At 44.0% G+C, this 25,164-nt stretch overlaps 1 protein-coding gene across 5 annotated transcripts in view; it reads right to left on the bottom strand.

Moving 5' to 3' along the window:
- MAD1L1 (mitotic arrest deficient 1 like 1) overlaps positions 1-25,164 on the bottom strand; it is a 545,441-nt gene that overhangs the window by 278,937 nt on the left and 241,340 nt on the right. For 4 of the 5 annotated variants that reach the window (XM_054992881.1, XM_054992882.1, XM_054992885.1 and 1 more), the window contains one exon: positions 11,439-11,495. In XM_054992881.1, the coding sequence (XP_054848856.1) occupies positions 11,439-11,495 (57 nt within the window). Of the gene's footprint in view, positions 1-11,438; positions 11,496-23,179; positions 23,214-25,164 lie in introns of those variants that run through there. The other variant, XM_054992883.1, reaches the window with a different exon arrangement.

Here is a 25,164-nt window from a genome sequence, read left to right as displayed (position 1 = left end):
TGAATGGCTTGGATGGGCCACTTTAGTAATCAGATTGTGATAAGTGACACCTCAGGAAGAGGGGACAAAAGAGGGAGGGGGAAATCCAAGTGGGCTGAAAGGATGTTCCAGCGGACAGGGCTTGTCCTGATGTCATCAGCTTCTGGAATGCGGAGGTTTCTTTGAGATGCATTCTCTAAGTGCTTGGGATGGTCGGCACTTAGTTCTTCTCCGGGGCGGCTCCTAAGATATGCAGAGCGGGGCGAGGTACTCTCGCGGCGGACGTGGTGTGCCCGCTTCGCCGAAATGGCTTCCCAAAGCAGTCTTTTCCTCTGGGTCCTCTGGGTGCCTGAGAACATGGATGCCGGCTGGGCATAGCTGGGGCTGGATAGCAGGCTGCCCGGTAGCGAGGGCAAGCTCAGGGACCGACCCGCGGGAGGCTCCAGGCCGGAACTGACCAGGGAGCACCTAGCCAGGCTCGCTGGAGGTTTCCCCGGCAGGCGCCCGGCTGCTAGCAGCGGCTTGGGCCCATATGAGGCAGGCTTCCATGGAGGCAGGGGGAACAGCATACAAAACACAGTCCAAAGCAGGGAACAGGCACGGTCCGTGGCAGATGGCACTGCAGGCACGGGGCACACTTGTAATAAAGTCCAAACACACACTGGGAAATCCAGATACAGGTCAGGGCAGGGCTGCCCAGAAAGAGAGTCCTTTGTGTAGTTATCCAAACATGGAGTCAGGGAACTACACAGTCTATTGCAGCAGTAAGGCAATTGACACGCAGGCAGGAAACTGACACGTGTAACAGACCACACACGTGCAGGGCAATCTTTGGTGTAGCAGTAAAACAGCAACGCAGGAAACTTTAACACAGTTCATGGCAGGCCTTAAAGCAGGGGAGGGGGCCTACTTGGCAACATGCTCAAATAAATGTATGGGATGGCAATCCTTGCCCATATTGCCACCTAATTAATCATTTCTCCAATTGTGACATCCAGCGTAATATGATGCATGATCTATTTCACGGTTGTTCTACTTGGTTAATCCAGTTTGTTTGCATCACCTGTTGCCTGTACGATATTGTTTTCTGCATATCGTCTTTTCATAACTCTGAAATCCGCCTCAAGTCTCAACAACAGAGGCAGATGACAAATGAAGTAAAAGTTTTTACAAGTGTGAACATTTGCATGATTAACTATGCAAACTTGAATTTTATTTTGGAAAACTCAGAAGAGAAACAAGTCACATAGAACATTTTAAAAGATGTAGAAGAAATGCTAACCGTGACTTTTGTTATCTTCCTGCTGTCATCAATTTAGAAAATAATGGTTTGAACTTTTTAGAATAAACGTTAATTCTCCTGGTACTGAACAAAACAGTGCTTCTCTTTGTAATTCTACCTTCCATTCAGAATTGTTCTATTTTTCTTCCCCCAATCCACACTGCATATCACAATACAGTATTGATCTACACAGCTCAACAATCTCCTTTTCATAATTCGGCCCTATCACTTCTGATCAACTCTTGTAAATTTTAAGGGGGGACCTGCCAACATTGTGCTAAATCTGGCAAGATAAAAAGTTCATGGCCATCTTGCTGCTTCCAGAGTTTAATATCTAAGTCAGTCATCAGAACTGTATTAAGATTCCATCTACTGTATGAAGGTATCTCAATCTTCACATACTACTGAAAGGCAGGAAATAGAAATACACTTTTACAGTCTGATTCTATCAGCTAAATCCTGAACCTAAAACTCCCCGTTTCCTGAAGCTCTCCCCTTCAACCATTTCAGAGTCTTCTGCTAGCATTCACATTTATTCCAATGTCCAATTATTAGCAACCTATACTAATAATCTGTATTCCATACCCTTCATAATCTGTTTTCATAGGTTGGAGGAAGACTTCAGACTATGTTCAGTAGAGTGATGGGATCCACACCAACATTATATTATCCCAAATATTCCATATACTTGAGAATCTACAGAGTTGATAATTCAAACATACTGAACTGCTCTTATCCAAACTCATAGTCCTTATCTGGATGATCCAGGCTACTATGATCTAGAGTCTCTCTACACGAGACATCTTATACGGGGAAACTCAAGTGTAAGAAGACACAATGTTAGCCAGGAAGCGTAGTTTTAAAAGACAAAGATAAAAGATCTAATTAATTTCACTTCTCTACACAAGGGTAGTTCAAAAAGACAGAACCTGTGGAGATCGCTCCTGGGAGGATTTGTTAATTTTGGGGAGGCAAAATTGACAGAGCCTTCCAGGAGGTGAAGATGAAATTAGAAAACCCTCTGAGGAGCGATCTCCCCCACCTCTGTCTTTTAAAACTACACTGGCAAAGGAGGTGCCATGGCAGCAACCAACAGAGCAGGGGCAGCAAGCAGGCCCAACAAAGGCCCCAGGGTCCTAGTGTCTGCTGGATTCCTGGCTGCGATGATGGGCCCGCTGCTTGCCATGAAGTTCAAGAGATGCGGCAGGCCGGCCTGGGAGAGGCAGCATGGGGGTGAGGGCCAGCTGGTGGGTGGCTCCAGGACAGGGGGAAGGACAAGGGGGGCAAGAGCCATCACAGGCCGCCATGCAGAGACAGAGGAAAACAGGAAGTAGGGCGGCCACCTCGCACCAGAGAGGAGGGGCCGCTAGACAAGGGAGGCACAAGGGTCAGCGTTAGCACCACAGCAAGGCAGGACAGGAGGGAAGGGCCAAAAGATGCCCAGCAGCGACGAAGCTGGTAACAGCGGCAGGCGGCAACAGGTGTGGCTGCCTAGGGCAGCCTGGGTAGTAGCTAGAGTGCTGGGGGCGGGTCTAGGGGGTAGAAGCTAGGATTGGTAGGGTGGTAAAAGAGGGAGTCTAGAACAAGCCGAGAAGTGGAAAGCATCTGACCACAGAGCGCAGGAGTCAGAGCTCATCCAAGGGAGCAACAGGGGATTTCCGGGTGACATTAACCCGCCCTGCTCCCTTTCTGAGGCTTGGGACCCCCAACCTGCCCGCTAGGAGCTGCTGTCATGACAGCTGAGGATGTGAAGGCAAGGCAGCTGCAGGGAGAGCCTCATAGTCTCCCTACACTTGAGCATCCCCATGTAAGATGTCTCATGTAGAGTCTCCTAGTCAGGTCTCTGAAGATTAACAGGGTTGGTCCTGGTTAGTACTTGGATGGGAAGCCATTAAGGAAGTCTGGGGTTGCTGCACAGAGGCAGACAATGGCAAACCACCTCTCAATATCTCCTGCCTTGAAAACCTTTGAACAGAGGTGCGGTTTGCCACTGCCTGCCTCTGAGTAATGATGACCTTGGACCACTGATCTAATCCCTCAGGGCTTTTCCTGTGTTATTATAAATCCTTTATAAGGGGATGCTAGGTACTGAACCTGAGACCATCTGTATGCAAAGCTCAGCAACTGTGGGACTTCTACTTATAGGGAAGGAGCTAGTCAGCCAGTGAGGCTCATATATGAACTGACATGCTCATGGACTTTCCGCAACAAGGTAACCACACTTGATACCAAAACTATTTATTTCCAGCTTGCTGCAATGCACTAATAATAATAATAACAACATTCAATTTATATACCGCTCTTCAGGACAACTTAATGCCCACTCAGATCTGTTTACAAAGCATGTCATTATTATCCCCACAACAAAACACCCAGTAAGTTGGGTGGGGCTGAGAGAGCTCCAGAGAACTGTGACTAGCCCAAGGTCACCCAGCTGGCTTCAAGCGGAGGAGTGGGGACTCAAACCCGGCTCTCCAGATTAGAGTCCCACGCTGTTAACCACTACACCAAACTGGCTCTCGCATTAACACCAGTGAAGGTGAGCTGCCAGGACCACACCTGCCAATCAGCATTTAGGAACAATACCCTTATGAGAACAAAAATAGTTTGCTGCTGAGCAGGTCCAAAATCCAAATCCAAAACTAAACCACAGTCCATGTAATACCATTTATTATATACATGAATGCCATCAAGTGGCAACTGACACACGGCGACCCCGCAAAGGGGCTTTCAAGGCAAGTGAGAAGCAGAGGTGGTTTGCCGCTGCTTTCCTCTGCACAGCAACCCCAACCTTCCTCAGCAGTCTCCCATCCAAGCCCGGGATGACTCTGCTTAGCTTCTGAAATCTGACAAGATTAGGCTATCCCATGCCGTCCTCCTACCTAGTATCTTTTATCAGGACCAATCAAAATGACAACAGACAATGTGCAACATTTTGAGTTCTCTAGAACTCTTCATCATGTTACAAAATAAAAACAGTGGTGGGGGCAGGAAAATCAGATGTCTCAGGCCACGATTTTAAAGGGCTTTTCTCACAGCATCCCTGCACTCGATGCAGGTGGGCAAGCAGATACAGACTGCTGCCTTTGAGCCAAGCTACAAGTGACGAATTACAGTTGCCTGGCAAGTGAACAGACTCGCGTGTATTCTTCCCTGTTCACTTGCCGTTCACTTGCGCTCCACTTGAGCAAGTGGAGAGCAAGTGAATGGCAAGTGAACAGGGAGGAATACACGCGAGTCTGCTCACTTGCCAGGCAAGTGTAGTTCGTCACTTGTAGCTTGGCTCTTTGGCATCGGATTTCACTCTGGTTTCTGTGAACAAGAAAAAACTAAAGGGTTCTTCTCTGTCGGGATTACAAAGGCCAGCAATTTTCCTTGTCTCTCTTGGACACCCAGCACAATACACAGATCCCTCGTAGGGGATGTGCAAAGGAATTACTTGGACATCATTGTACTCACAAATTTGGAGATAAATTTAAGGTGACCTCCTCTTCAGAAGCCTACGATACAACCCACAGAAGAACCAATATATTTGAGCAGGTTTGTGGAGGCTGCGCTGCAGGGAAACACGCATGCAAAACAAATACAACAGCCAAGAGAGAGAGGTCGGAATATTGTTGCATTATAATTACCCAGCACAGAGTTGGAGGTTAATCCCTCTTACGTCAGAAAATAAATTCTAGGGCTCACTCCCCACTATTGGGTATGAAATATGAGAGTGGTTTCTGAATGGCTATAATCCCAAACTTATTTCTCCAGCCACCACCGACCACGCTTAATTAGGGTGAAGTATGTTAATGATATGGCAGCACAGCACAGAGACATCTTCGGTTGCAATATTAATTGCATTTTGAGAAAGAATCATGAATTGTGCTTATACAAGCTAATTAGTATGGGTTTGCTAATTAATATTGGAAAGTCAAACTGCCTTTGTCTTGTCAACTGCAATTAGCTGTAGCTGTTTAAAGTTCTTTTTCCCCCCACGGTAGTAAACTGACTTTTAGCAGACACATAATTGAATCATGTGCTGGAATATACAGTGTCAGTTAGTTTAGCAGGTCTATTACCCTTTGATACAGTAATTGTGGACAAAGCAAGAGTGATGATGCCTTTTCGTAGCCAACATCACCAAGCTTCCACCTGCTCAAAGTGAACCTGGCACCCCCAGCTGAAGGATTCTCAGGCGATGAAAAGGCATTCTCCTTTAATGGACAGGGCTGTGGCTCAGTGGAAGAGTGTCTGCCTGGCACACAGAAAGTCCTAGGTTCAATCCTAGGAATCTGTAGTTGAAAGGATCAAGTAGTAAGCTAAGTGGATTAACTCCACCTAAGACCCTGGAGAGAGACTGCCAGTCCAAGTAGATAAAACTACTTGGTCTTAACAGACCAAGGGTCAGATGTGTACCAGGCAACTTTGTGTGTGAGATATCTCGCTCAGTGCCACCACAGGTGTGGAAAGAAAAGTGCCTCTAACAGATCACTCTTCACTGCCATCATCCAAATGATAAAGAGTGCTATGAAGCTCTACACCGTTGGTCCATATAATGCAATGCAACTAGCTCTGAGTGGGTGTAATGTAAACCGCTCTGAGTGGGTGTTAAGTCATCCTGAAGGGCGGTATATAAATCGAATGTTAATGTTGTTGTTAGCCTTCACTGGCATTGGCCACCCAAGGTCTCAGACAGAAGACTTTCTCCAGCTCTGCTGGAAGAGATCTTACTAGCCTTTGATCTTGAAAATGTAAAGCACCTACCCTATAACTGAGCTACGAATGTCCCTTTCCTTCAAAAAAAGGCACAATGAAAAGAATTGCCTTGAGTCACTGATTAAAACATCTAGAACTCCTGCCAGGTGGTGCTAACAGACAGTGTGGCCAGTTGGAACTGAGCTCCACATTCCTACTCAGCGGTGGAGTCTCTCAGCCCAATCTTCTGCCGTGGACTGTTGTGAACGGAGACTGCTAACTTGTGCTTCTCTGGAAAAAGAGGGAGTTATAAAAGAAATGGACCTCCACAGATTCCACTGCCACTTCGCTGCCAACATAAACATGAAGCTCTGTGAAGGTCAATACCAAGCTCAATTATCTGTTAGGGCCAAGCAAGGCCATTACAGCAGTATAATTATTTCAAAAACACTTTAGCAAAGAGGGGAAGAATGCTTTGCCCTTGCTGTCAGATGCCTTAAAACACACACACACACACACACACACACACACACACACACACACACACACACACCTGACTTAGCTTGGTAGATACTTCCTATAGGAAGACAGAGAGGAATAGAGGCAGTGTTCCAGGACCGTGATGGAAATTTGAAATAATTGCTCCCTATTTAATATGAAGACGAGGATGCCCATGGTAAGGGATTTGCAGGAGGCAGAGAAGGTTAATAACATTAAGTCTATAGGTCTGGTACCAGAATATTTCCAAGAATACACATTTAGGAGTCTAGACAGAAAAATACAGATACAAACCCTCTTCTGCCAATTCACAACTAAACTCAATTGGGAAATAAATCCAACCAGCCCACAATTTTTGCGTACGTCTCCTAGCTCCAGTGCTTTGGAAGCAAGAGAAAAAACATTTTTTTTTGGGAGGGCAGGCACAAGGATGTTATTTTCAGAGTAGTCTCTCCCTTCACCAAAAAAAAAATCTGAAAGGTCTAGCCAGCCATGTGATAGAACCTGACAGGGTGGGTTTTTGTTTTTTGCCATTCTACCAACAGCCACAGAGTTTAGGCCCACACGTAGGAGTAACTGGTGAAAAGCAATATCAACATTTGTCAGAACACAGGGCAGGGAGCAGCATTTTCATACCTTCCCCAGCCACAGTAGCTTAGCATCAACCTAACAAAGACTCGATCGTGGAGAAATAATAGAAAGGAGGTGTTGAAAACAGATTTTGAGGGAGGGAAGGGGAGGGCAGGAGGAAGAGTCATAAGGTATCCACATCAGAGGAATAACTGTTAAACCTCTGACCTAAAACAAGTCTCACAAAAAGGCCAATTTGGATGAAACACAGAACTGTTGAAGTAAATCATAAGGGGGCGGGGGTACTTTCAATGGTACATGGAGGGAGTCTCTGGTGCCACAAATGCTTGGAGCCCCCAAGTGGCCTGACAGAAGAACAGCAGTTATCAATACAAAATAATGTTTTCCCCTATGCCTTTTATAGAAGTGAGAATGACACATCTCCGTGTACGAGAACAGAATATATCTACAGAACAAATGGCCGACTATACAAGAGAACAAAATAAAGATCTTCATCTGACTCAGAGAAACAGCAAAGAACAGGTTCCAGTAGGGTTCGGGGTAGGTGATGAACCACCATGCTGTGCTCTCCTCTTCCTTCTGATTACAGATCAGGAGTTTTTTCACACTAAGGAGAGCTCAGAGGAAGGAAAAGTAATGCAAATGTACGTTCTCGCACGCTTCTTGTTGGCAATGCTCCAATAGAGAGAGAGATAACAGGCGCAAGAATCGCTTGGCCAAATCTTTCTTCTGCACAGAGGCCTCCCAAATAGATACCTGCAAATCCCACACCATCCGGAAAGGTATCGGTTGGCTTTCAGGCTAAACAAGTTGCCCAGCAGAATCGCCACTGCCTTCTCAAGGCATCTTCATTAAAATCAGTTCTTGCCTTCGACCAGAAAGCAGTGAATCCCTTCGTGAATGGCTGTCTGTTCCACAGCCCGGCAGGATTTTGGAACGGCAAAAGAAAACGGAGGGCTCCAGCTCAGTGGGCAGACTTACGGTGCACGTGTGGCAGCTTGTTACTGAAACGGCAAGGGTGCCCAAAATCCAAAGTTGTCTGGAGTGGCCTACCACTAATAGATAGGCAGGAAATGTCAGGGGACAGAACTGCCTATTAAACGGTTTGGCCAGAATGAACCGGCACCATTAGTGCTGGGGGGAGATATCCTTTCATGGGCTCACCCTGGCGATGCTTTTTTATACTATATTTTTCATTTTCAAAAACATAATAATAAAACAGAAAATTAATAAAAGGGAATAGAGAATGAAAAAAGGGGGAAAAGAGATGCTGGAGATGCTTTTAACCTCTGAAGGGTTACTGTGCTTTCTGTACCGATTGTTCTATTCATCCAGAAAATGAAGGGTAAAATTTGTTGATTGTGTTCAGCAAATGTCAGACAAAGGTTTCCAGGCCAAGCAGCAGGAGAAGGCAGCACGCGTATGATGTCACTAATATCACCAATACCACTACCAGGCACAAGCTGGAAGTGGCAACAGGGTATCTCTAGGAATCACTGCAATTCTAGGAATCCACCAGTTCCTAGAGCTACCCTTTCACTACTTCCAGTTTGTACCTGGATATGATGTAGTGACACCTGTGATGCCACTGTTTTTAATTTTATTTTTCTCCTTGGAGCAGCGGTGGACAGCAAGGCTTGCTGGAAGGAGGCCTCTCACCATAGCAAGGGACCTGGCAAGCCTATGTCAGGCTGAAGCTGTGGGCTGCTAGGACCCAAGATAAAGAGCTGGAATGTGTGTTCTCCTAATAAGAATGCCCAACGGCATGTGTTAGAGAATGGCGCTTGGCCTTGTGCCCAATATCCAGCAGGAAGGCTACTGTACCGGCATAGTCCCCCAGGGGCCGGAGTTTGGAAGCGAGTGATGACCAGGCAGCAAAGAGTAATCACAGTCCAGTCCAAATGTCAGGGATTCCAGGAACCTGGCAAGCTAGTTCAGCCCAGGGTCAAGAGGTCCAGATAACAAGCGCAAGTCCAGTCCAAGGTCAGAGGTTCCAGAAAAGCTAAAAGTCAGGTCCAGTCCAAGGGTCAGAGTTCCAGAGGTTGAGTAACAGCAAGGCAAGTGGAGCAGCCGTAAAAGGTACTTGTTGCATCCACAAACTGCTGCTTCTCCCAGTCATTTTTATGCCCAAGTCCTAACGAGCTAAACTCCAAGCCAATTACTTGGCAGTCATCCTGAAACTACTCATTGGCAATGGCTCATGAGTCTTGCACTCCTCCTACGTTCTTACAGCTCTACACATCTCTGACAGCGTTGGCGCTGCAAGGGTGTAGGAGAGCTGGGTGGACTGGGAGTGGCTTCTGCAGCCTTGTTAACTGCTTTAGAGTTTGCTGACACTGACTCTGTCTCAGCTGTAGGCTGTGCTTTCTAATCAGTGGGTAACCTAATCTCTTGTTGCCCTTCATCTGACTCGAGGGCAGCTGCAGCTGGGTCGATCTGAGGGCTAACTGCTGGCAGCTCTTCGTCTGATGTATTGTCACTGAGCACAGACTGAGGCTAACTTAAGGACAGCTGCCTTCTTTTGCTGAAAAGGGAAAGATTGGGGGCTAGTCCTCTGCAGTGAACCTGCTTAAATTTCCATACCCTGTGAGAACACTTGCAAGTGGCTAGCTATCCCAGTCATTTCCTCAGTTCATATTTTAACCAGAATTGCTGCATCAATCTCTTTCTGTGCCAGCTTGTGCCCAGCACGGCCACTTGGCTTCCATGAATATCAAGTTCAGTGTCCATAAACATTTTAATGCTCACACTATTTATTTGTGCTCTATTTGAGTTTGATCGAGCTGAAATGTTCCCAGAATAAAACCTTGTAAAACTGTTCATTTGCAGAATATGAGGATGAATGAGCCAGAAACTGACCTGCAAGTTATTTGCAAATATGAAGAATAGCACTGAACAAACAAGTTGTGCATTAAAAAAAACAACAGCCACCACAGCCCTGTTCCCCAGCAAGAGGGTGCACAAGTTACAACGGACTAAACTAAATAATATTGGGGAGGAGGAGGAGGAGAGAAATATCATTGTGGAAACTTGTTTGCAGAAAATTATACACCATCTCATCAGAAACCTCACTCCAGCAACTCCAAAAGAATAAGTAGTTACCGCAGGGAAACATCTGACACGATATAAAAAGGCCACCTTTCTGTTCACAGCCCACAGGGGATTCACAAATTTATTTCTTGAACACAACCAGGCTATTTATTCATATTCATATTTCGAGGTTTAATTATGCAGTATCGAAGCATCAGGAGGGTGTGCCGTGAAATGTACAAATCGTTTAAGCCATGAAAATAAGGACTCCTTTACAGGAAATCCAATGCAACCCTCAAGCTCTATCTATAAGGTGGCAATGCAATCAGGGAGAAGAGGGTGAATACAGAGCATTTTCCATAGAGTGGCATTACATAAGCCACCCGAGAGAAATTCAGGACTTTTGCCCAGTAAGCATCACTTTGGACAAGCCAGGGAGCTGTCATGTCTGTGCCCCATCCATGCCTCTACTTCTCTACTTAATGCTGACCTGTTGTTCTGAACCAATGTTTCATGCTTGATGTCATATTGCCAATGCCATAACTGTCTTGCTTTCGCGGGCTTATTGAAGCTGCAGGTGTCTTATCTAATGGACTGTAGAAACTCTCAGTGCTTCTGACCTTGTAGCCTGCTCACTCCCATTCACTGCTATGTCTCAACTTTGATCTCTTGTTTTCTCAGCATCTCGACCTGATAGTACAAATATGTGAGACGTTCTCAGGACGAGTTCGCGCCAAAAGTCCTGTTTTACTGCTGGGAGGGGGAAGGAGTAAACGGGGGTGTTAAGAGGAAGGGTTTTCCCACGTTACCATTCCTGTCAACCGGTTTCTTACTGTTTAGTTGCTAACCTTGCTTCTGAGTAATCCTATGGACATATCTGTGGAAGTGATCTGATTTCTGAATAAAACCATTTAACCAAGAGCCTGGAATTCTTGCTGCAATGGTACAGGGATCTATCTGCCATAGCCTGTCATCCGTAGCCTGACAGGAGCACAGGTGTGACTGACTACCGCTTCTTCATCTCGCCTTAAGCCAAGAAAGGTTTGCACTTTCTTTAGGAAGCTTACAGGTACTCTCTGCACTCCACAGCACGAGAAGAACATTACTGTCCCTGGGGGGACACATCTTTGGGCTTCAGGTGGAGAAGGCTAGCAAAACAGAATATGTTTCTGTTCTCCGACATGGCCAAAGCAACCCTGAGAAGGGCCCATATTGCGATTATGTGTGCCTTCCCCCATGGTTATGTCATCTTTTTCACCTTGCTTCATTGTAAAAAGCCTTTTGCTGACAAAATCTTGGATGAGCAACATTCAAAGGCGATTCAAGCTGCCGTCCACTGCAAAGGGTTTACTTTTTTAAAAAAACGTTAACATACCATGTCTGCTTTTTTCTTCTGATTGCCAGCTTCTTCCAATGCCCGGGACAACTGAACCTGCAAGATAAAAGACAAAACAGAGTTCAGGAAAACAACAGACAGAAAATGTTGAAAACGTAAGTGGCTGAGAACACAGAATGAGTGTAATATAGCAGCTGAGAGACTGATTTGTGAGCCACTGGATTCAATTCATCTCTGCCTAGCTGAAGGCATACGATCATGCCTTAGGGGGGTCCTGCTGGGGAAACAACCCTGCTGGGTTACCACCCAAAATTCCTCATATTCTCAAATTGACAAATGGTGAGTTCCAGAAACTGTTGGATTTGAAGGTTTGCAAGACAAGGCCAACATTAAAAACGTGCTCCATTTCACAGTAGCTGGTTCAAAACTTCATCTGAAGGGCGGAAGGGCAGGATAATTGAGAAAAATCACCTCCTGATATCACGTTTCCACATATAGAATAAGGGTAGCTACACCATTACATTTGAACAGGTGCAGATTTCGAAGAATGTTTCTCAGACATGGGGGAAAAAATCTTTGAAAAAGCAACCTCGAAATCATTCTTGGGAGACATACCACAGTGAAGGAAGAAATCGTTCAATAAATTCTCATCTGAGATACTAAAGCCTCCTGGTTTAGGAAGCCCAATCTTGCTGAAGAACTGGGGATTTTGTTTTATAGAAAGAATCTTTGCAAAGTTGTGAGTAGACAGAAGAAGGTGAACTCAAAGCAAAGCTGGTATTCCGGACTTTTAGAGAAAAAATAAACAAAAACACCTTCTGGCGATAGCTTCTAGCACTTATCATAAAACCATGTTAACCTAGAGAAGCTTGAAGAATAATCTCAATGAATGACACAGAAACTGATTTGAACAGCCTAAACAAACGCCACAAGTACAAAAGCCTTTCATAAATCTAATTCATGCAATTCCTGGCAGAAATTCATTAAAACTCTCCAGGGTCTCTATAACAACATCCTTATGCTGCATGAAACAGTCTTATACAAATGCCATCTCTAAATCAGAGGTGAACAGCAAGTGGTTCACTTCAAAGTAGCAGAAGGGGAAAAAAGAAAGCTACAAAAGCTAATCAGGCTGAAATGCAACAAAAACAAAAATTAGGGGCTCAAGAACTCAAGATAAAAACATGTCCTTCTGGTACCCAAACAAACATTGCAATTATGAGCTTGCCTGCCTTCCCCTCAAGTTCACTGGAAGACACAGCCTGTTCAGAGGACCTGGCTGTGTGCACCATGGAATTGTATCTGATGATGAAAGGAAAAGGGGCTCAAACAAAATGGAATATGATGCAAATATAAAACCCAGAGCCTGGAGCAGAGAAACCAGAAACGCAATCATTAAACACTTCAGGAGACACCTGGCCTGAACAGATGACCAAGCAGTCGATGGCAAGTGAGAGAGGGACCAAAACGGAATGACTGATAATGCTGAGTGGAACTGCCAGGAGTACGCAAATAGATGGGGCTCCTGGAAGCAAAGTCTCCACACACATTTAATCAGAATTAGGTCCAAATGCCAGAGTCAGTATTAAGTGGAATGGAAGCACTCCTGCTGACTACATTTATAAGGTTCTGTAAGCTGAGGATGGCCCTTAACCTTGAGCCAAACACTGTCTGCTCTTTTAGCATTTGTACAAGACCTGCCTGAACAGGAGACATCAGAACGCTGGTAAATTGGCCGGCTTGGACCAGAAACCTTGAAGAGCATTCCCACCACATTATTACTACAGAAATGCTTAAAGCGGGGGTCCCCAACATAATGCCCACCAACATCTCACCTGACGTATGGACTTTCTCTCTGTGTGGCTCTTCCTCCTGCGGTAGTCATTTTGTGATTGTGTACACCACCCTGTCTCAATTCCAAAAGTGCCCACAGGCTTAAAAAGGTTGGGGATCCCCCACCCTAAAGCTTTAATGTCCAAACAGATATTAGCTGACTCAATGCAATCAGCAGCATACCTGACCACCTATAGCCTCTTTTCTTATACTAATAGGGGATGGGATATCTTTGCCATGGGTATAAATACATTATACGTATGGTACAATCAGTTTGGGACCTGGTTGTCTCAAGGACCACCTCCTTTCATGTGAACCTACTGAGATATTGTGCCTTTTCAGAGTTCCTACTCTGTGTTCCACCCCCATTCAGATTATTTGAGATATTTTTATGTTTGCTTTTCTCCTGAGCAACTAAGGACCCAACAACAAAGGTAGATATGCAGGGCAGGTTGGTTCTCTTTTCCAGGACTTCCAAGGGGCTTCTGTCCTGCTCTACTTCAGCTACCAAACAAAGTGTATTATTTCAGCTGACCTATGGTTTTTGTGGGAGGGAAGGTGGCGTGGTAAAGCCCAATTTGGTCAAATGTCAGAAGCTAAGCAGGGTCAGTACTGAGATGGGGAACCACCAAGGAAGACTTTGCAGAGGAAGGCAACGGCCAACCAGGTCTGCTTCTCGCTTGCCTTGAAAGGCCCTTGCTGGATCACCGTAAGCTGGCTGCAATTTGATGGCACATACATACAGTTACCGTGGCAAGTGGACTTAGTCTATCCTGCAGCCAGCTTTCCAGAAGGCTCCCCTTCAGCTGCAAAATGGCCTTGTCAGAAGTTGCCTGCTGTGTATGAAATTTAGGGTGACCAACTTTTGGACTGCTTGGGGCTGAATGCATAATTGCTGAAGCTTTTACTGCTAGGCGCCCTGAAGACAACCAAGTATTGCAAGTGCTAGAGATGCTTCCCTAGGACCGAGGAGCATGCCAAAAGACCAACTCTCCCCCAAACCTCTTACTACCTTGAGTCAGTTGCAGGTTGTCCTGCACAGGCTGTCCAAGGACAGTACAGCGGACCCCCAGGAAAGCACAAACTAATCAGCAACATCCTGACAGCCACACATACGCATTTTTTTAATTAGGAGGAAGGCAACATTCTGCTCTGAACTTACTCAATGCTTCATTTAATCAGAGCGCCTCGATAAAGCTGCCAGCCGTCACAACAGCATCAAAAAAGCAGCTGGAAAGGGACTCGAGAAGGCACAGAGCTGCCTGCTGCCCTCCTTGATCCCAGAACACTCACGGGGTTTTTCTGGGCAGCCTCTAAGAAAGCTGAGGGAAATTTTGTATCATTGTTCTCTCCGGTTTGCCTCTAAGAGGTGGAACAGGATAGCTTCTTATCCTCATGAATAAGCACCCACCTGCACCTTAGGCCAGCCTACTATAGGGTCTTGGATACTCATATAAGGCCTTGGCAGTTAGCAAAACATACCCATGACATGTGTTAAATTTATATGAGCAAGGAAGAGGGGAGGTTCTGATTTCTAAAAATGGCAACACTGGACCACTAAAGAAAGTAGAAAGGACCCTGTAACTCCTTCCTTTTATTCTATCGGGATGGTACCTCGGAACACAGTGCTCTCATTCCTCGGTCGTGCTTGGAAGGAGTGATTAGTCCAAAACCACACAGGCCTGGGTTCTTCCGGTTTGGGATTCATGGAGGTCTAACGCAGCTCCATTTGCGGAGCTGACCGGACTGCCGTTTTAACCGGCCGGAGGGGTGAAAATAACCCGCGGCCGACTGCTCTCAGGCGGGGAGCAGGCAAAGAACGCTCAAGACCCTAGGGTGAGCTAGATCTCGGATGAGGGGGGGCTCTACTCAAGGAGTCTCCCCCCCAATCCTTGAGGTCCCACCTTGCGACGGGTCGGCTATAATCTCTGCGGCAGTTCTGGGGCCAATTCGGCTGGCATAAGACCTACATACCCAAGCTTCGATCGGGGAGGGAAGTCGAGAGGAGAATTTAAGATCGAAACAGCGATTACAACCCGAGAAAGTTGAAGAGAAGGTAAAGATCGCTATCTCTTGAAACGGGACAGATTGATAAAAACAGAGAGGAAAGAAAGTAGATTTTTAAACTGCAACAGACTAGTGAAAAGGAGGTGAAGACTCGGCAGGAGTTGTATTTTAAAAGAGACTAAATTTAAAGAAGTTATTGCAAAAATCGGACTATTGTTTTGAATACCTGTGGTTTTGGAGCTGTGGGAAAAAGACACCGTCGCGAGACCTGCTGTGGGAAGACGGGAGACAGGAAGTGCGTAACAACAATAGAGTGGCTGGAGGGAAGCGGCCCTTGCCGACGGACAGGAAGTAGGGAATCGCCATTTTTGAAAAGGGAAGGGTCGCGGCTTCAGCGGAAGAGGAAGTAGGCCATCTTGGATTACAATAACATAGAGAAACCATAGAGAAAAGACGCCCGACATTTTGGATACAAAAAATTAATTTTGGCAAAGATTGGGACATTTGAAAAAAAGGAAAACGTTTAAACATACGCCACGGAGCTAAGGAAGAGAGCAGATTCGTGGGAGCGAGCTAAAGCAAGCCCCACGATGTCGAAAAAAGAGTGGCAATCGGCAATAGAAAATTTGGACAAAAAGCTTATAGACATGATGAAAGAACTTAAGGACACGAAATGGGAGCTTATTAAAGAGGTCAAAGAAGTTACACAGACAGTAAAGTCGGAGCTGTCAGAAGTGAAAAAAGGCGTGGAAACGATTAGTAGTGAATTACAAGGAACGCAGCAGAGAGTTAAAACAGTAGAAGACGCGATGGAGAATTTAATAGAAACGCAACAAACAGAGATGAGACTGGTGAAGGGGAGGATGTCAGTTGCAGAAACTAAACACATGGAGAAGCAGCTTCGTTTTCGTGGTCTGCCAGAAGTGGAAGGGAAGTCAGCGCAAGAACAGATGACTGAGGTGTTGGCTGATTACCTGGGGAAGGAGGAGGAGGAAATTGTGGCTATCCTAGATGTGGCGTACCGTGTGAACTCGAGAATTGCAACCCAGAGGAAACTACCAAGGGATGTGATTGTGCAGTTTACAACTAGAAACATGAAAGAGAGGATTGTGACAAAACAATTTCAAGATCCATTGGAGATTGATGGCAAGACGATTATCATAATGAAGGAACTGCCCAGATCAGTGTTACTGGACAGGAAAAAATATAGAGTGCTAATTCAAACTTTGAAGGACATGAATATCAGATACAGATGGGAGTTACCGGAAGGAGTGTCCTTTGAGTTTGGAGGGGCAAAAAAACGCATCAGATCTGAGCGGGAGATGGAGAGATTTATCAAGGACAATGAAAAAGACTTACCAACAAAACCATGAATATGGAGTGTAATGTATTATCTTGGAATGTAAATGGACTAAACTCACCGAATAAGAGGAAAAATATTTTTCATTGGCTACTAAAACAAAAATGTGATATTGTTTGTTTGCAGGAGACCCATATTAGAAAACAGGATGTAAAATATTTAAAATCTGGAAAATTGGGCAAAGAATTTGTAGCGGCCTCTAACAAGAAAAAAAGAGGAGTGGTGTTGTACATAAAAGAGGAGCTGCAGCCAAAATTTGTTATGAGAGATGTGGAAGCTAGATTTGTAGCGGTGGAATGTAATTGGAATTTAAAGAGAGTGTTGGTAGTCGGACTTTATGCACCTAACGGTGCAAAGGAAAGCTTCTTTGAGGATTTAAGGAAGCATTTAGACGATCTTGTATATGACCAGATAATTCTTGCTGGAGATTTTAATGGAGTGACAGATTTGGAACTAGATAAAAAGACTACAACAGCACAAAAGAAAAGAGGACTATTGCCAAAGCTTTTTTTTGAGTTGATTCAACAAGAGACTCTCGAAGATGTATGGAGGAGAGAATATCCTAAAACCAAACAGTTTACTTTTTATTCTGCAAGGCATCTTACATTATCAAGAATTGATATGATCTGGGCCTCAAAGGACTTAGCGTTATGGACTAAGGAGGTAGAAATAATGCCGATGGTAGGCTCAGATCACAATCCAATTATGTGGAAATTTGGAAAAAGGAGAAAAAGGAAAGCCTGGAGAATAAATGAGGACTTGCTACAGGAAAGTGAAAATATGGAAATATTGAGAAGAGAGACAAAGTTTTTTATACAATATAACGTGAATAAAGAAGTACCAACCAGTAAAGTTTGGGACGCGTACAAGGCGGTTGTAAGGGGCATACTAATGGACTTAAATGGCAGAGCAAGGAAAAAGAAAGAGGAGAAAAGACAAGAGATTGAGGAGAAAATAAAGGCCAAAGAAATACAGTTAAAAAAGAGACCAGGGAAAAAGAAAATACATCAGGAAATTAAAATTCTTCAAGAACAGTTAACAGCAATGAGTAATAAAGAATTGGAGTGGAACCTTAAAAGACTGAATCAAAAAGCTTTTGAGGGTGCTAATAAACCTGGGAAATATTTGGCATGGCAATTGAAGAAGAAAAGGGAAAAGAAAATAATAAATAAAATCTGTGAAGAAAATAAAACGTACCTGGAGCAGACTACCATTAGTAGAGCCTTTTATAAATTTTATGCTAAGCTGTATAATAAAAAAGAAGTAACCAAAGAATCAATAGCATCATATTTGGAGAAAACCAAACTTCCAGAGATCTCGGAAGCTTGGAGAAATAAGTTGAATAGTGAAGTAACTGATGAGGAAATAAGTAAGGCAATACAATCTGCAAATCTAGGAAAGGCGCCAGGGCCACATGGACTTACGGCTAAATTTTATAAGACAATGGCCAACGAACTGGCACCATTCCTAAAAGAGGTGATGAACGGAGTTTTTAGGGATCAAAGAATTCCAGACACTTGGAGCGAAGCGAATATATCATTGATCCCAAAAGAGGGCCAAGATTTGACTAACGTGAAAAATTACAGACCTATATCACTACTTAACAATGATTATAAAATTTTTACGAAGATATTGGCGGAGAGACTGAAGGGGTGGCTCTCGGAAGTCATAGAGGAGGAACAAGCAGGCTTTTTGCCAGACAGACAAATAAGAGACAATTTAAGGACAGTGATCAATGCTATTGAATATTATGATAAGCGTTGTGACAAAGAGGTTGGTTTCTTCTTTGTAGACGCTGAAAAAGCGTTTGACAATTTAAACTGGGATTTTTTGTTTGCCACTATGGAAAAGCTACAATTGGGAGAAGGATTCATCAGAGCAATTAAAGAAATTTATAGAGACCAGACTGCAGCAATTGTAGTGAATGATGAACTGACCAAGAAATTGACGATTAGTAAAGGAACAAGACAAGGTTGCCCGTTATCTCCATTGTTGTTCATTTTAGTATTGGAGATTCTGATGATACAAATACGACAAGACGAGGAAATACGAGGAATAAAAATAAAGGACTATTCATACAAGGTTAGAGCATTTGCAGATGACATAATGTTAATTGTAGAAGATCCATTGGAGAACATGCCAAAAGTGATAGACAAGATCAAGGAGTTTGGTGACTTGGCAGGTTTCTTCATTAACAAAAAGAAGTCAAAGATATTATGTAAAAACATGACTAAGCAGAAACAACAATTGTTAATGGAAACAACGGACTGTGAAGTAACTAGTAAGGTGAAATATTTGGGAGTTGAGCTGACTGCAAAAAATATAGATTTGTTCAAGAATAATTATGAAAAATTATGGACTCAGATAGAGAGAGACTTGATCAAATGGAATAGACTGAATTTGTCATGGTTGGGCAGGATTGCAGCAGTTAAGATGAATGTGTTACCAAGAGTAATGTTTTTGCTACAGACAATACCAATCATCAGAGACTCTAAACAATTTGAAAAATGGCAGAGGAAAATATCAGATTTTGTTTGGGCAGGCAAGAAGCCTCGAGTGAAAGTAAAAGTTCTACAAGATGCAAAGGAAAGAGGCGGAATGCAACTGCCCAACCTGAGACTTTACCATGATGCAATCTGCCTAGTTTGGTTAAAAGAGTGGATGACATTAAAGAATAAGAAACTATTAGCCCTAGAGGGATATAAAAAAATTTTTGGATGGCACGCATACCTATGGCATGACAAAGTAAAGGTCAACTCGATGTTCCTGCATCATTTTGTAAGGAGAAGTTTATATACAATCTGGAAGAAGTACAGAATTTACCTACAAGAAGGAACCCCTTTGTGGGTGGTTCCATACGAGGTGATAGATCCGAGAGCTGTTGATAATGAACAACAATGTTTAACGTACAAAGAAATAACTAAAACTGAAGTGTCTAAACTTAGAATAAAGACGCAAGAGGAACTATCACCGAACTACGATTGGTTCCAGTATAGACAGATCAGAGATTTGTATAACTCGGACTCTGTAAAGGGAGGTATACGAACAGAGAATTCGGAACTAGAGCAGACCCTTTTTAAAGAGGACAAGAAAAGAATATCCAAGGTATACCAAGTACTGTTGAAATGGTATACCGAGGATGAGACAGTTAAAACACAAATGGTGAAATGGGCTATACATTTTAATAAAGAAATAACAATGGAGGCATGGGAATACTTGTGGAAAACTACAATGAAGACAACGACATGTATTAATATTAAAGAGAACATTTTCAAAATGATCTATCGTTGGTACATGACACCAAAGAAGATTGCGCTAGGAAACTTGAACACTTCTAATGAATGCTGGAAATGTAGAAAGCATGAGGGCTCCCTCTATCATATGTGGTGGTCGTGTGAGGTAGCTAGGCAGTTCTGGGGGGAAATAATAAGAGAAATGAGTGAAATTTTACAGTTTCAAATAAATAAGAACCCAGAACTCCTGCTGCTAAACTTGGGAATGGAGGGAATCCCAGCCCACCATAGGACGTTGATATTTTATATGACTGCAGCAGCTAGACTTTTGTATGCGCAGAAATGGAAAGTACAAGAAGTGCCAACTATTGAAGATTGGATCTACAAATTGCTGTATATGGCTGAAATGGACAAGATGACAAGAAAACTGAGAGATCTGGACTCAGGGCAGTTTAACACAGACTGGGAGAAGCTGAAACAATATCTGGAGAAGAAGTGGGAGGTGGGAGGAAAACTGTGGCAGTTTGAGAACTACTGAAGTACAATAAAAGTATAAAAGAGAGGGGTGACTTTACCGGGGGAAGAAGAGAAATGTGAATTTATAAGCAGTTAGATTAATTAATTGATTGAGATATATATAGATATGTAAAGGTTAATTGATAGAATATTGATAGAGAATAATTAACGGTTTAAACATGAGGATTGAGTAATTAACAATATTTTTTTTTTACTTGATAAGACTTATATGCACCAAACTGAATGTATAGAAGAGTTAAAATGACTGACTATGTGATGAGTTATATAGAAATACTATAAAAAGAAGAAATGATTAATATAGAGAGAACAAATCAAATTGTTTGATTTAAATGTGGGAAATTTTTATGGTTTATGACATACAGAAATATTCAAAACTGGAAAATGGGATAAATTGTTTATCTAAAGAAGTATAGTTTGGATGTTTAGTAAGTAAAAGAGTTAAAGATGTACTGCTTAATATAATGGAGAATATATATTTGTTTTAGATAGAGGAAATTAATAGAAGTAAGGGAAAAGGGACAGAGGGTGGGAAAGCTGTTGGAAGTCAACAAAAGGGGGGGAAAGGGAGGGGGTTAGAAACGAAAAATTAGGGGATAATTGAATGCAATGTAATGTAAAAATATTAATGTTCTAACCCAATAAAAATTTTACAAAAAACAAAAAACAAAACCACACAGGCCTCTTCATGTATTGTGGAGTACACAGATTGGGTCTGGAGGTCGAAACCATCTGCAAGTTGAGAGTGCTCCTCAATTTCTGCATGTGTAGTGCCTGATTAGGATCAGGAGTACAGGGTGCATGGAGGAGGGGGCTTCAGCCCCCCCCCAATCCTTGTCTCAGGAAGGGTGGTACTGCGAGAGACCTTTTCAGTCACATGTGATTGTGGTTACGTATGACACGCAGCAGGTGCCCCAGACCCAACCTGTGTGCTTCGTAATGTGTGAAGAGGATCTACTGCCTCCCTTCCTGATTATCCGGCTGACCTGCGGGAGAATTGCCAGCAGCCCCCAAGAGACCCTTTGCCATCCAAGAACGTATCCCTCCATCCTTCAGCCTCCCACGGCATCCAATTAAGCCCCAGAATGCTTCTAACACACATGGAGACATCGTGATCCTATCATTCTCTCATTAAGGCCAATCCATTTTTTTCAAGTCAATGGGAGCTCCTCGTTTGTAACATCCAGAAAAGGTGCATAGGCAGGGTTGAAGGTGCTGCAGGAAAATCGTAATAATGCAGTTAGCGTCGTGGCACAGCCAGTCACAGCTTTTTGTAAACACTTATGCAGAAAAATGATTATTTCTCAATGTGCATGGCACTTTATAAAGCTTATAGAAATTGAAGGCAGCAGCTCTTGGACTCAAGCAATGTAAAGACAGACTGGGGGTACTTGGAGGGAATATAATGCAAAGGGAAGGGAGATGCCAGATTAACAAGGGAAGAATGTAAGGAAGGTGGAGACGTGTACTTAGACATGAAGACTACAAGGTTGGCACTGGGCAGAGTGCAACAGAGCAGGGAATTTGTGGCATAAGAAGAGTAGACTGAGCAGGCAAAGCCAGAAAATTGCTTTAAAAGGAAGCAAGTGGAGGTTATTCTAAGCTACAGTGGTCCCCAACTTTTTTGAGCCTGTGGGCACCTTTGGAATTCTGATATAGCATGGTAGGCGTAGCCACAAAATGACCGCCCCAAAATGGCTGCTGCAGGAGGCAGAGCCAGCCCCAAAATGGCTGCCGTAGCTTATCTTCGGTCACACAGTGAAGATTCTTGAGTTTGTGGTGGCAGCAGCTCCCAAAGCAATATTATTATTTTTTAAATCTGCACAGCCAACCAAATGTCCAACAGCCAATGAGAAACCGTGCTGGGGCAAAAGTCCCAACTGGCCCTGCCTACTTTCTAAAAACACTTAGCAGGCACCAGAAAAGATGTTGGCAGGAATCTTGATTCAGGCAACCAAGCTATGATCAACTATTTCTTTCTGGTGAACCGATTTCTGATATCTAGGAGCCACTTTATTATCTCTTCATTTTGGATTTCAGTGGGGGGAAAGAAATCCTCACAAAATCATTTCAAAGAAGCCAAGGTGATTTCAACGTCTCACTTCAAAAATAAGGAATTTTAATGAGGCTAAGCAAGTAAGGGCTGGTGAGGAAGCTTTCTTTTCATCTTGCTGCTACTGCGCAACACAACAATCAAAAACCTTGGTGGAAAACACACTGCTTCTCTAGGTTCAATCCTGCCAGTTCTGTGAGCGATACTAACACCACAATTCAACTGCCTGGCTCAAGCGAAGCCCAGAATACCTCCACACCGTAGCAAAGAAACTGCTGTTCTTAATGCAGCAATCTGAGATGCTGAACAAACCACCAACGGTGGAACAAATCCACCTTTTCCAACGTCAGAGTAAGCAAAAATAGTGCCATATGTCTGAAACCACACACATGAACACACAAACCCGCCTTACACTGACTCAGACCCTTGGCCTACTACAGTCAGTCTCGTCTACTCTAACCAGCCAAGTTTCTCCTTCATGCCATCTACTACTGGATTCATTTGAACCTGAGATGGAAGGGATTGAACCCAGGACTTTACGCTGTTGCTGAGTCACGGTCCCTCCACAAAACCAAGAAATGTTTGTTGTAGTACAGAACATGTTTTAATTTTTCTTCATTTATACCCCGCCTTTACCCCAACAGGGATCCAAAGCAGCTTACATTGTTCTCCTCTCCTCTGTTTTATCCTCACAACCATCTGAAGTAGTTCGGGGCAAGAGTGTAGGACTGGCTCAAAATCACCCGGCATATATACTCACCCTCTTGTATGTAGTATGTTCGTACATTTTCTGGTTTTGCTGCAGGAACTGCGGGGGGGGGGGGGGATTCCTTTGAGCTGAAACAGCTGTGAACAGCTCAGTTGTGTGGGCGGAAAGGATTGTGTCAAAAGCAACTTCCAACCGTTATTCTGCTAAAATTTGGTTTATTTGCATACTGCCATTCCCTGTATTAAAATATTGTGAAAGCTGGAACGGGTGGGGGAGTAATTTCCACCAGTAAAACGTGCCAATTTATAGGACTATGCAAAATAAAACTTCCACAGCTATGGGAAGATGCTGAATTAGCCCTTTTATGCCACAATATTACAAACTCAAAAAGAGTCCAGTAGCACCTTTAAGACTAACCAATTTTATTGTAGCATAAGCTTTCAAGAATCAAGTTCTCTTCGTCAGATGCATGCATCTGACAAAGAGAACTTGATTCTCGAAAGCTTATGCTACAATAAAATTGGTTAGTCTTAAAGGTGCTACTGGACTCTTTTTGATTTTGCTACTACAGACTAACATGGCTAACTCCTCTGAATATTACAAACTGTTTACTTGCCCTCTTTCCCGCTTTGCAAAGAGGGGGATAGTCAAAGGTAAACTTTGCAGGATGACCAAAATCAGGCCTAGTTAGGGTTGCAAGGCCCCCTGGAGCTCAAACTGGGGGATGGGGGGTTGTGCGGGGGTGCAATCGGAGCACTTACCCTTCGCGTGCACCCATGGAACATGCATGCTCCGGAGCACTTCTGCAGCGCAGCAAGAATGGCATCATTCCCAGAGCAATGTGGAAGTGATGGGTCACTCCAGGGGCCGAATTGGCAAAATCATCCCGTGGCACAACCCTGCACTTCTGCATCGTTCCAGGGATGATGCAATTCCTGGTGTGACACGAATGCACTCCAGAGTGTGCGGGAGTGTGCTCCGGGAGTTGCCGACCCACTCGTGTGCCTCTTCCCCACCCAGCCAGGTAAGAGGGGGCAGGGGACAGAAGCTGGGAGTTGAGGATACCTCCACTCCAGCTGGGGTGAATGGGATCCTTAGGCCTAGTTGAGGTCTCTTTTAAATTAGTATTTTGCCTCTGCCCATGTGTAAAAATCAAAGGAGGTTGGTACACTGGACTGATGTGGCAACTGTACTTATTACTTGGCAAATGTCAACTGCCATCTGGTAAGCTGCCTGTGGAATACTGCCTCCCTCCACCGCGGAGAAATGCAGAAATGGGAATCAAGGTATGCAGCAGAGGAAGTCCAGCGATCCCCACTGACTAACCAATTTGAGAGTGGTAATTTGAATAAAGCAGTCTGACATGCTGCTTTTAGCATAACCTTTTAAGGATTCACACACAAATTATTATGCCTCTTAGTAAAGCTCTTTACTCTGTGATCAGAAGTAGGCATATCACATCAAGTAAGGAATGGGAGAGAGGACTGTTACCTAGGAGCTACAAGTATTAAAGATGTGGTTTTCTAAGAGAAGGGATAACTGAATGATGAAGGCTTTGACACATAACAACAACAACAACAACAACAACAACACTTGATGTATATCGCCCTTCAGGACAACTTAACACCCACTCAGAGCGGTTTACAAAGTATGTTATTATTATCCCCACAACAAAACACCCTGTGGGGTGGGTGGGGCGGAGAGAGCTCCTAGAAGCTCCGACTGACCCAAGGTCATCCAGCTGTCTTCAAGTGGAGGAGTGGGGAATCAAACCTGGCTCTCCAGATTAGAGTCCTGCCTCTCTTAAGCACCACACCAAAGTGGTGAGGTGACTAGCCTAAGATACTATACTAGAAGCTATGGGGAAAACTGTGGCTCTGTCATATGGCATATCTGCCTGGCATGCAGAAGGCTCCAGTTTCAGTCCCTGGAATCTCCAAGTTCAAGGATTAGACAGTGGTTGGCAGGATAAACCCTGAGACCTTGGAGAGTTGCTACCAGTCAGAGAAGACAATATTTTGATAGACAAGGCTCTG

Source organism: Eublepharis macularius, chromosome 12, assembly GCF_028583425.1.
Source record: "Eublepharis macularius isolate TG4126 chromosome 12, MPM_Emac_v1.0, whole genome shotgun sequence".
Lineage (NCBI taxonomy): Eukaryota > Metazoa > Chordata > Lepidosauria > Squamata > Eublepharidae > Eublepharis > Eublepharis macularius.
The sequence above is the reverse complement of the archived record's forward strand: the minus strand, read 5'-3'. Positions and strand labels throughout refer to the sequence as shown.